This window comes from Salvelinus fontinalis, chromosome 35 (assembly GCF_029448725.1).
Source record: "Salvelinus fontinalis isolate EN_2023a chromosome 35, ASM2944872v1, whole genome shotgun sequence".
Taxonomy (NCBI): Eukaryota; Metazoa; Chordata; class Actinopteri; order Salmoniformes; family Salmonidae; genus Salvelinus; species Salvelinus fontinalis.
This window is the reverse complement of record NC_074699.1, coordinates 7,282,338-7,294,564: the sequence shown is the minus strand read 5'-3', so window position 1 is coordinate 7,294,564 and position 12,227 is coordinate 7,282,338. Positions and strand designations below refer to the sequence as shown.

Below are 12,227 nucleotides of genomic sequence, written 5' to 3'. Positions count from 1 at the left end.
AAAACAGGTTTTTAGAAATGCTTGCTAATTTATTAAAACTTCATTTATAAAACAACCTGAAATATCACATTTACATAAGACTTCTTGGATATGACGCTACAAGTTTGGCACATCTGTTTCTCCAATTCTTCTCTGCAGAATCTCTCAAGCCCTGTCAGGTTGGATGGGGAGCGTAGCTGCAGAGCTTTTTTCAGGTCTCTCCAGAGATGTTCGATCAGGTTCAAGTCCTGGATTTGGTTGGGCCAATCAAGGACATTCAGAGACTTGTCCCGAAGGTGAACCTTCGTCCCAGTCTGAGGTCATGGATCTCTGTACTTTGTTATGTTCATCTTTGCCTCGATCCTGACTAGTCTCCCAGTTGATTTCCGCTGAAAAACATCCCCACAGCATGATGCTGCCACCACCATGCTTCACCATAGGGATGGTGCAGGTTTCCTCCAGACGTGACGCTTGGCATTCAGTCCAAAGAGTCCAATCTTGGTTTCATCAGAACAGAGAATCTTGTTTATCATGGTCTCAGAGTGCTTTATGTGCCTTTTGCAAAAGTCCAAGCGGGCTGTCATGTGCCTTTATCTGAGGAGTGGCTTCCATCTGGCCACTCTACCATAAAGGCCTGTTTGGTGGAGTGCTACAGAGATATCTGTCCTTATGGAAGGTTCTCCCATCTCTACAGAGGAGCTCTAGAGCTCTGTCAGAGTGACCATCGTCTTCTTGGTCACCTCCCTGACCAAGGCCCTTCTCCCTCGATTGCTCAGTTTGGCCGTGTGGCCAGCTCTTGGAAGAGTCTTGAGGGATCCAAACTTATTCAATTTAAGAATGATGGAGGCCATAGTGTTCTTGTGGACCTTCAATGCTGCAGAAATATTTTGGTACCCTTCCCATGATCTGTGCCTTGACAAAATCCTGTCTCAGAGCTCTACGAACAATTCCTTCGACCTATTGCCTTTTTTTTGCTCTGACATACACTGCTGACATGCACTGCTATTTCACAGTGAAAAAATTGACAACAGACTCAGCACGCTTATGGGGAAGGACATTCAACAAGCACAGCACTTACACAAATGACTGATGATTGGCTAAGAGAAATTGATGATAAAAAGGTTGTGGGGGCTTTTTTGTTAGACTTCAGTGTGACTTTTGACAATTTTCACCTAAAAGTACATTTTTTGGTAAATAAGACACAGACAGGTGAGGAAACTTCAAACTCATTTTCCCATTCACTTTTCCTATTGTAAGTGAATGACGGCGCATGTGGATGTTGTCAAACGTCGAAACTGAAACCTGAACTAAAGACCTCGGTTTAAAAGCTGACAATGTTTTTATATACTTTTATTTTATTTTGAATCCTGCGGCTCTGTTGGGCTAAATTGCTGTGAGTGCTGCTATCTGTCCAGGGATCCTGACAGATTCCGTATAGGGGAAGAGACGCGAAAGACCAGCTAGCCTAGCTGGCTCTGAGGGCTCAAATGGAGGCCGCTATTGAACGTTTCCAACGTTTGTTCTGGGAAAATGTGAAACACGTTGACTTTCAATGTAGCAACTGATTGCTTGCGGAGTACTACAGGAGCAAAGTAGCTACTCTTAGCAAGCAAGTAGAACACCTACATAAGCTAATGGGGAACCCACGCCCGCCTACTTTTTCTTTTTCTTCCACCCCAGTAGCTGGATGCCGCTGTGGTCTGGTGGAAGTTTCGTTGCCATGTCGGCTCTCCACAGCCGACTGGCCGGTGCTAGGCAGGGTTTCATCCCCGAAGGGATCTCCTCCTTCCCTGGAGAACGTAGCTGTTCTCGGCCCAACCAACCAGCCATGGAGGTACGTCACTCGCCGAAGAAGTTGAAGAAGGTGTCCTCTGGCAACGGGGGTCTTCATGGAGATGTTGAGCCCGGAACTGACACAGACCAGAAACAGCTTTGCCGCCCTGGATCCAGAGGTTCCGGCGCCTTCATCCGTGGTGGCTTCCCAATCAAGATCGGATCCGGAGGTATGTGCATCTTCGTCCTCGGCTCTGTCTCCCTCTCTGGTGGCTTCTACCTCGGGTTCCTGACCGTGAGGCTGCCTGAGAGACCGGTCCATTCAACATCAACAGCTGTCATCATAGGCAGTTCTATGATGAGAAACATCTGGGTCCCCAAGGCAAAAACCCTGTGCTACACAGGAGCACGAGTACAGGACATAACAAGGCTGCTTCTGTCTGTTCTACACTGTTCTAAATGATCCAAGACCAGCCCAGTTAATCCCTACCATTGTGACAATGAGTCGTCATAATGCTGCATCAAATGTACATGATCTTAGGGGCATTGGCAAACACAATGTAAGTAATTTAAATGATGTTCCCCAAATTGCAACAAATTTCATCTGTTTATCCTAACAAAAGCCTATCAAATATAATCCAGTTAGAATCAGCAATTCCCCAGGGTATCTGTTTAGGCCCCTTGCTTTTACATTTTTTTTACTAACGACATATCACTGACTTCGAGTAAAGCCAGAGTTTCTATGTATGCGGATGACTCAATGCTATACATGTCAGCTACTACAGTGACTGAAATGACTGCAACACTCAAGAAAGAGCTGCAGTTATTTCCAGAGTGGGTTGCAAGGAATAAGTTAGCCCTAACATCTCACAGCAAGAACTGGCAAATCTGGTGCAATCCATAAGGAGGAGAAGCACTGCAGTACTTAATGCAGCTGGTGGCCACACCAGATACTGACTGTTACTTTTGATTTTGACCCCCCCCCCCCCCCTTTGTTCAAGGACACATTATTCAATTACTGCTAGTCACATGTCTGTGGAACTTGTTCAGTTGATGTCTCAGTTGTTGAATCTTGTTATCTTCATACAAATATTTACAGATGTTAAGTTTGCTGAAAATAAACGCAGTGAGAGGATGTTTCTTTTTTTTGCTGAGTAAGTACAAATACAAATACAAAGTACAGGGCCCAAAAAATCAGCTCAAAGTTTAACAGATTATTTTCTTCAAAAATTATATCATTCATCAATGCACCTTTAACTGTATGTCTTTCTAGATAAGAGTGTCTGCTAAATGACTAAAATGTAAATGTATACATTTTATTTAGATTTATTAGCGTTAAGCCACAATCTTTAATTCAGTTTTCAGTCAAACGACAGCCCTGCCACTTGCTAAAAAGTTGAGGAATTTGGCTGGAGAAATGTATTAAAATATTTTGAAGCCATATATTGATAGTTTAAAAAAATATTGTTTACAGCCAATTAAGTTAAACATTTTCTGCATGAATTAATTGGTAGATATAATGAACAGAAATGTATATTGTAGATTATAGATTGCTCAAACGTTCAAAGCTTATGTGACACCGTAAGCAGCTGGTTAGCGCAAGCATAGAGCATCGAAATTACTACTAATGAATTGGGCATCTTGCTGTATTCGTGTGTTATTTTTTAGGACTGATACTAGGTGGAATATATTTGCCCTGTAACACCAACACATGGTATATCGCATTTTGACAGCTATAAATATGTTAAATAGCCTTTAAATTAATGTTACTGTTATGTCGTTTTTGTCACATTTTGCAGGCAAAAAGAAACCTGTCAAAGAGGTGAAGGAAGAAAAGACAGCTAAACTACCAGACAAAAAAGTAAAGGTAAAAAAAACAGGTAAAATATTATTCTGACTCATTCTTGACTTGGAAATTTTCAACATAGAAATCTGCATTGGATGAAGTCTGATACATGAATATTGTGTAACACTACTCTACTGTTCTTGTGTATGTCAAATAGAACTTGAGGTTCTAAAGGAGGAGGCTAAGCTGGTGACTGTTAAGAAAGGTAACCAATTTGTTCATCTTTAACTTATATTCACTCCTCCATATACATTGCTCTTACACACTGCTCTTTCCATGACATAGACTAACCAGGTGAATTCTAGGATCCCTTATTGATGGCACTTGTTAAGCCCACTTCAGTCAGTGTAGATGAAGGGGAGGAGTCAGCTTAAGTAAGGATCTTTAAACCTTGAGATAATTAAGACATCGATTGTGGATGTGTGCAATTCAGAGTATCACGTTTGAAGGTAAGGCCCAGGTGCAGACAGTGTCGGAGTATCAAATGTTTATGAAATCGAACACGGGCAGGCAAAGGTACAAGGTGGCAGACAGGCTCAGGGTTAGGTCAGGCAGAGGTCGGTAATCCAGAGTAGTGGGCAAAGTTACAGGACGGCATGGTCACAGCAGGCAGAAAGGTCAAAACCGGGAAAACTAGAAAACAGGCACTATAGACAAGACAGGAGCAAGGGGGAAACCATTGGTAGGTTTGATGATCAAAATGAACTGGCACCAGACAAACAGAGAACACAGGTATATATACACAGGGGATAATGGGGAAGCTGTGCGACACCTGGAGGGGGGTGGAGACAATCACAAAGACAGGTGAAACAGATCAGGGTGTGATACAGAGTGTAAATGGCCAAGACAAAAGTGCCTTTGGAATACTCAGTGTATATGTTCTGCATATGTATGCTACTGTATTCTTGACCGAAGTTTTAAAAAGTCAGCAACACAAAATATGGTATTTTCCACAGGTACATGTTTTATGTCGCTAAACAATATTTGGTGTGCCGGAGTCTGGCGCAGCAGTAACGCTCACAACTCTGGACCACACATTCCCCGATGAAAATGCCTCTGCTTGGCCAACTGTCTGTGCCCTTCTTACCTATTCCTCCTCCTCCATTGTCTATTCCCATCTCACATCCTACTATCCTATCAAATTGCATTGTTTGCACTGTAACCTGTTAGTTCATATGCCTTGACAGCGTGATACATAAACATTTATAAAAATTAAACAACGGGATATATAGGCCTAAGGCTGAATAAATTCAACCACACCTTTTGTTTCATCACAAAACCAGACGGCAACATCTGTCCAGTGAAGTCCACAAAACATGTTGTATGTAACAGCATGGTCAAGTAAGTTAATGTAAAACCACAAGTCCAAATCCCTATCTCCATCTATGGCTAATATAGGAAAGGGATTTTAGCTAGCTAGCTAGCCACAGGAGTAAAAAATGACAATGTGACGTGATTGGTGTGAAGCCAAATCCAAACTGGCTTCCCTTGACACTTTTTTTGTGTGCCAGGACCATTCACAGCTATTATTTTACACTTTTTTTTATCACGGGAGGCCAAATGCTCGTTGGCTTCCTGTGCATTCAATGCTACGGGCAACAATAGTGTCATACTCTTTTTGACCAGACTGCATCAGATAGATGGGCTACACATACTGAGACAGAGTGGGCGCGGTTTCGTTCGCTCTGATACTTTCTCCGGTGAGATACATTCAGCCTCTTGCGAATTGAAGGACATTTAAGAAACACAGACTAAATCAAAACAAAATGTATTGATACATTTTTTGGGGAAGCCTGGCATCCCGGTTGCTACAGAGAAGGTCAAACCAGCTCCTGTAAAGCAAGGTCAATTATTAGTTCTTTGACATCTACAATCAAAACAATTATGATATTACCACATATGGTCTAGTTGCATTAAAGGTTAAATAAAATATCCAGCAATGTGTTACAATAAGTAGCAGGGAGACTTCTGACACAAGACGAGTATTTACATTTTAGCAGACAGCATTCAGGAGCAATTAGGGTTAAGTGCCTTGCTTAAGGGCACATCGTCAGATTTTGCACCTAGTTGGCTCAGGGATTCAAACCAGCAACCTTTTGATTACTGGCCCTATGCTCTTAACCGCTACCACAAAGCAAGATGTCAGTCTCATAACTATTTGTTTGTCACACAGCAATCACATTGCACAAGAGTGGAGAGAAAGGTGACTCCCCTTACAGAGGGTCAAACTATCAACAAACTATAAACTGCATCTCTGTTGATGGAACAACCTGATAGAGACAGGTTAGGGATTATGGCAATAAGGGTTAAGGTTAGGGCGAGGTTTATTAACTACACTTTAACACTTTTGTCTACAGTAAGTAGGCCTATTTTTGTACCACAGAGTGTACTGTATTTATTTCTCAAACAATGTTTTATTTTACTCAGATTGAGTTGCAGTCTGAACTTTTGCAGTAAATTGTCTTGTTCTTATTTGATTTAGAGCCGAAGGAAGCTAAGGAACCAGCCAAACCAGAAGCTACCAAAAAAGGTACAGATATGATTGTTTATGTTGCATCAAATGTATAATAGGGCAGTTCATGAGATTAATGTTGTGTCTCGTCCAATGATTGTTTTAGAAGCTGAAGTTCCCAAAGAAAAAACCAAAGCAGCTACATCAAAGAAAGGTGCAAAGTATTCTTTGTGTACACTGAACCCTTTTTAAAACTACTGAGCCAAACCAACCTACAGTATACTGGGCTGGCCTAGTCAATCATAGTTGCTGGAACAGTGCTGGAAAGGACGATGTGAAATAAAATATCAGAACGAGCACAGTACAGTTTGGCTTGGCCCTATAGTCTGAATCAGGTAAGACTGTTTTGTTTGATAGAAGGTATACTCATGAAATATGTTTTTCTAATTTAGATGCTGAAGCAAAAGAAAAAGGTAAACTAGCGCCAGAAAAGAAAGGTAACAAATTAGTTTTTAATTGTTAATTTTCCATTTATTCAAATAATATTTAGGCAGGCCTATGTGTTGGTTTTATGCAATTTATAAAACATTCTCTCAAGATCTTATTGTAAAGACTGTTGTATTTGGACTTTTTCCAAAGGGAAAGACAAAGCAACTCCTGCAAATGAAGGTAACAGAATTTATTGACTTTCACAAATAAATTGAAATTAAAGACAGTATATAATCATAGAGAAAAATGTTTGTCTTGCTATATTCATAGAGAAACACTTTTATGATCTATTTGATTCAGATGTCGCATTTATTAAAGAAAAGGTGAAATCAGCCACTGCAAAGAAAGGTAAGAATGTTTTCGAATCTGTGGTTACTATGTAATTTGATAATTTAATGGCTCAAGCAAGACCCAGATGCAGACACGGGAGGCAGATTGTTCGACTCTCTGATATTTATTATAATCCAAGGGGCAGGCAAGAGAATGGTCGTGGACAGGCAAAATATCATAACAATGTCAGAGTCCAGGAGGTACAGAGTGGCAGGCAGGCTCGATGTCAGGGCAGGCAGAATGGTCAGGCAGGTGGGTTCAGAGTCAAGGCAGGCAAGGGTCAAAACCCGGAGGACTAGCAAAAAAACTGTGTAAAAAGCAAGAGCACGGCGTAACACGCTGGTTGACTTGTCCATACAAGACGAACTAGCACAGACATACAGAAAACACAGGTATCAATACACACGGTATAATGGGGAAGATGGGTGACACTTGGAGATGGTGGAGACACGCACAAGGACAGGCGAAACAGATCAGGGTGTGACAGATAGAGCTTGATAGAGGCTGAACGTGCCAAACAAGTAGATCCTGCAAAGCATCATTCAAGTGTTTTTATAATTATTGTTCCCTTGAATTGTCACGTGGTTGTATTATAAAGTGAGTTTCATAAAAAAATTGGCCCATTCGTGATGCATTTAGATGCTGTTTCTAAAGAACAGTCTTTTATGGTATTTATTTGTATTTATTTTTTATTTATTCACTGTATGTTTTGTGTTTGTTTCAGTGTTTATAATGTGTTTTAAAACTCTCTTGGTAAAAACTCTATTGTAAACAGTGTGGTCTACAGCTTATCATGAGGTACTCTACCTCAGGCGAGCAAAACCTTGAGACTTCCTTAATATTAGATGTTATGCACCTGCTGTTATTTACAAATAGACACAGACCGCCACCCCTTGTCTTACCAGAGGCAGCTGTTCTATCTTTCCGATGGACCGAAAACCCAGCAAGCTGTATGTTATGCATGTCGTCTTTCAGCCACGACTCAGTGAAACATAAGATATTACAGTTTTTAATGTCCGTTGGTAGGATAGTCTTGATTGGAGCTCATCCATTAATTGCATGTTGGCTAATAGGACTGATGGTAGAGGGGGATTACTCACTCACCATCAGATCCTTACAATGCACCCAGACTTACGGCCCTGATTTCTCCATCACTTCCTGATTTTTTTCTTGTATCAAATGTATAGAGGCGTAATGTTGTGTCTTGTCCAATGATTGTTTTAGAAGCTGAAGTTCCCAAAGAAAAAACCAAAGCAGCTACATCAAAGAAAGGTGCAAAGTATTCTTTGTGTACACAGAACCCTTTTTAAAACTACTGAGCTAAGCCAACCTACAGTATACTGGGCTGGCCTAGTCAATCATAGTTGCTGGAACAGTGCTGGAAAGGACAATGTGAAATAAAATATCAGAACGAGCACAGTACAGTTTGGTTTGGCCCTATAGTCTGAATCAGGTAAGACTGTTTTGTTTGATAGAAGGTATACTTCATGAAATATGTTTTTCTGATTTAGATGCTGAAGCAAAAGAAAAGGGCAAACTAGCGCCAGAAAAGAAAGGTAACAAATTATTTTTTAATAGTTCATTTTCCATTTATTCAAATAATAAGTAGGCAGGCCTATGTGTCGGTTTTATGCAATTTACAAAACATTCTATCAAGACCTTATTGTAAAGACTGTTCTATGTGGACTTTTTCCAAAGGGAAAGACAAACCAACTCCTGCAAATGAAGGTAACAGAATTTATTCACTTTCCACAACTAAATGGATATTAAAGACAGTACATAATCATAGAGAAAAATGTTTTTCTTGCTATATTCATAGAGAAACACATTTCTGATGTATTTGATTCAGATGTCGCAGTTATTAAAGAAAAGGTGAAATCAGCCCCTGCAAAGAAAGGTAAGAATGTTTTCAAATCTGTGGTTACTATATAATTTGATAGTATAAGGGCTCAAGCAAGACCCAGATGCAGACACGGCAGGCAGCTTGTTCGACTCTGTTATTTATTATAATCCAAGGGGCAGGCAAGAGAATGGTCGTGGACAGGCAAAATATCATAACAAGGTCAGAGTCCAGGAGGTACAGAGTGGCAGGCAGGCTTGAGGTCAGGGCAGGCAGTATGGTCAGGCAGGTGGGTTCAGAGTCAAGGCAGGCAAGGGTCAAAACCGGAGGACTAGCAAAAAACTGTGTAAAAAGCAAGAGCACGGCGTAACATGCTGGATGACTTGTCCATACAAGACGGACTAGCACAGACATACAGAAAACACAGGTATCAATACACAGGGGATAATGGGGAAGATGGGTGACACTTGGAGATGGTGGAGACAAGCACAAGGACAAGTGAAACAGATCAGGATGTGACAGACAGAGCTTGATAGAGGCTGAATGTGCCAAACAAGTAGATCCTGCAAAGCATCATTCAAGTGTTTTTATAATTATTGTTCCCTTGAATGATCACGAGCTTGTAATATAAAGTGAGTTTCATAAAAAAATTGGCCCTTTCGTGTTGCATTTAGATGCTGTTTCCAAAGACCAGCCTTTTTTGTATTTATTTTTTATTTATTCACTGTATGTTTTGTGTTTGTTTCAGTGTTTATAATGTGTTTTAAAACTCTCTTGGTAAAAACTCTATTGTAAACACTGTAGTCTACACCTTATCATGAGATACTCTACCTCAGGCGAGCAAAACCTTGAGACTTCCTTAAACCCTCTCTGGGATATGTGGGACGGTAGCGTCCCACCTGGCCAACATCCAGTGAAAATGCAGAGCGCCAAATTCAAATAAATTACTATAAAAATGTAACTTTCATGAAATCACACATTCAATATACCAAATTAAAGCTGCACTTGTTGTGAATCCAGCCAACGTGTCAGATTTCAAAAATGCTTTACAGAGAAAGCAAACAATGCTATTATCTGAGGATAGCACCCCAGCTAACAATCACAGACCATCATATTTCAACCCTCCCGGGGCGACACATAACGCAGAAATAAAGATATAATTCGTGCCTTATCTTTGAAGGGCTTCTTCTGTTGGCACTCCAATATGTCCCATAAACATCACAAATGGTCCTTTTGTTTGATTAATTCCGTCGATATATATCCAAAATTTCAATTTATTTGGCGCGTTTGATCCAGAAAAACACCGGTTCCAACTTGGCCAAAGTGACTACAAAATATCTCAAAATTTACTAGTAAGCTTTGTCCAAACATTTCAAACCTCTTTTGTAATACAACTTTAGGTATTTTTTTACGTAAATAATCGATAAAATTGAAGACGGGATGATCTGTGTTCAATACCAGAGGAAAACAATGTGTAGCATGCTTTCTGGTCACACACCTCTAATAAACAGTACACTTCACTGGAGCCTCATTCTGAACATGGCTACATCTTCATTTCTCAAAGGGAAAACCTCATCCAATTTCTAAAGACTCTTGACATCCAGTGGAAGCGATAGGAACTGCAGGAAGGTCCCTTAGAAATCTGGATTCCCAATGAAATCGCATTGAAAAGAGAGTGACCTATAAAAAGACATTTCTGAATGGTTTGTCCTAGGGGTTTTGCCAGCCAAATAAGTTATGTTATAGTCCCAGACATGATTCAAACAGTTTTAGAAACTTCAGAGTGTTTTCTATCCAAAACTAATAATAAAATACATATATTAGCATCTGGGACTGAGTAGGAGTCAGTTTACTCTGGGCACGCTTTTCATGCAAACGTGAAATGCTGCCCCCTATCCCAGAGAAGTTAATATTAGATGTCATGCACCAGCTGTTATTTACAAATAGACACAGACCGCCACCCCTTGTCTTACCAGAGGCAGCTGTTCTATCTTGTCGATGGACAAAAAACCCAGCCAGCTGTATGTTATCCATGTCGTCTTTCAGCCACGACTCAGTGAAACATAAGATATTACCGTTTTTAATGTACCGTTGGTAGGATAGTCTTGATTGGAGCTCATCGATTGATTGCATGTTGAATAATAGGACTGATGGTAGAGGGGGATTACTCACTCACCGTCAGATCCTTGTAATGCACCCTGACCTATGTCCCCGATATCTTCATCTCTTCTTCATGCGAATGACAGGGATTTGGGCCTTGTCGAGTGTCTGAAGTACATCCTTTGTGTCCGAATCATGAAAGAAAATATCTTTAAAATAATCTTAATGGCTGACCTGATATCCAGAAGCTATTTTCAGTCATAAGAGACAGTGGCAGAAACCTTATGTACAAAAAAAGCTACAAATAACTTGAAAAAACAAACATAATAGAACAATAGGTTAGGAGCCCGTAAAACGGCAGCCATCTCCTCCGGCACCATCATTCATATATGTTACTATTATTGTTTAATTAGAGCTCAAGGAAACTAAGGAACCAGCCAAACAAGAACCTGCAAAAAAAGGTACAGAAACAATGTTTTTTTCTTGTATCAAATGTATAATGGCGTGATGTTGTGTCTTGTCCAATGATTGTTTTAGAAGATGAAGTTCCCAAAGAAAAAACCAAAGCAGCTACATCAAAGAAAGGTGCAAAGTATTCTTTGTGTACACTGAACCCTTTTTAAAACTACTGAGCCAAACCAACCTACAGTATACTGGGCTGGCCTAGTCAATCATAGTTGCTGGAACAGTGCTGGAAAGGACAATGTGAAATAAAATATCAGAACGAGCACAGTACAGTTTGGCTTGGCCCTATAGTCTGAATCAGATAAGACTGTTTTGTTTGATAGAAGGTATACCCATGAAATATGTTTTTCTGATTTAGATGCTGAAGCAAAAGAAAAGGGCAAACTAGCTGCAGAAAAGAAAGGTAACAAATAATTTTTTAATTTTGAATTTTCCATTTATTCAAATAATAAGTAGGCAGGCCTATGTGTCGGTTTTATGCAATTTATCAAACATTCTATCAAGATCTTATTGTAAAGACTGTTCTATGTGGACTTTTTCCAAAGGGAAAGACAAACCAACTCCTGCAAATGAAGGTAACAGAATTTATTCACTTTCCACAACTAAATGGATATTAAAGACAGTACATAATCATAGAGAAAAATGTTTGTCTTGCTATATTCATAGAGAAACACATTTCTGATGTATTTGATTCAGATGTCGCAGTTATTAAAGAAAAGGTGAAATCAGCCCCTGCAAAGAAAGGTAAGAATGTTTTCAAATCTGTGGTTACTTTGTAATTTGATAGTATAAGGGCTCAAGCAAGACCCAGATGCAGACACAGGAGGCAGATTGTTCGACTCTCTGATATGTATTATAATCCAAGGGGCAGGCAAGAGAATGGTCGTGGACAGGCAAAAGATCATAACAAGGTCAGAGTCCAGGAGGTACAGAGTGGCAGGCAGGCTCGAGGT

General features: G+C 40.1%; 1 protein-coding gene across 1 annotated transcript in view; it reads left to right on the top strand.

The window, feature by feature from the left end:
* LOC129834116 (triadin-like) overlaps window positions 1-12,227 on the top strand; it is a 54,768-nt gene that overhangs the window by 27,734 nt on the left and 14,807 nt on the right. The window contains exons 9-22 of the mRNA XM_055898866.1: window positions 3,552-3,632; window positions 3,756-3,803; window positions 6,081-6,128; window positions 6,217-6,264; window positions 6,503-6,547; window positions 6,690-6,719; window positions 6,840-6,887; window positions 8,381-8,425; window positions 8,568-8,597; window positions 8,719-8,766; window positions 11,347-11,394; window positions 11,633-11,677; window positions 11,820-11,849; window positions 11,971-12,018. Coding sequence (XP_055754841.1) covers window positions 3,552-3,632; window positions 3,756-3,803; window positions 6,081-6,128; window positions 6,217-6,264; window positions 6,503-6,547; window positions 6,690-6,719; window positions 6,840-6,887; window positions 8,381-8,425; window positions 8,568-8,597; window positions 8,719-8,766; window positions 11,347-11,394; window positions 11,633-11,677; window positions 11,820-11,849; window positions 11,971-12,018 — 642 coding nt within the window. The remainder of the gene's footprint in view (window positions 1-3,551; window positions 3,633-3,755; window positions 3,804-6,080; window positions 6,129-6,216; window positions 6,265-6,502; window positions 6,548-6,689; window positions 6,720-6,839; window positions 6,888-8,380; window positions 8,426-8,567; window positions 8,598-8,718; window positions 8,767-11,346; window positions 11,395-11,632; window positions 11,678-11,819; window positions 11,850-11,970; window positions 12,019-12,227) is intronic.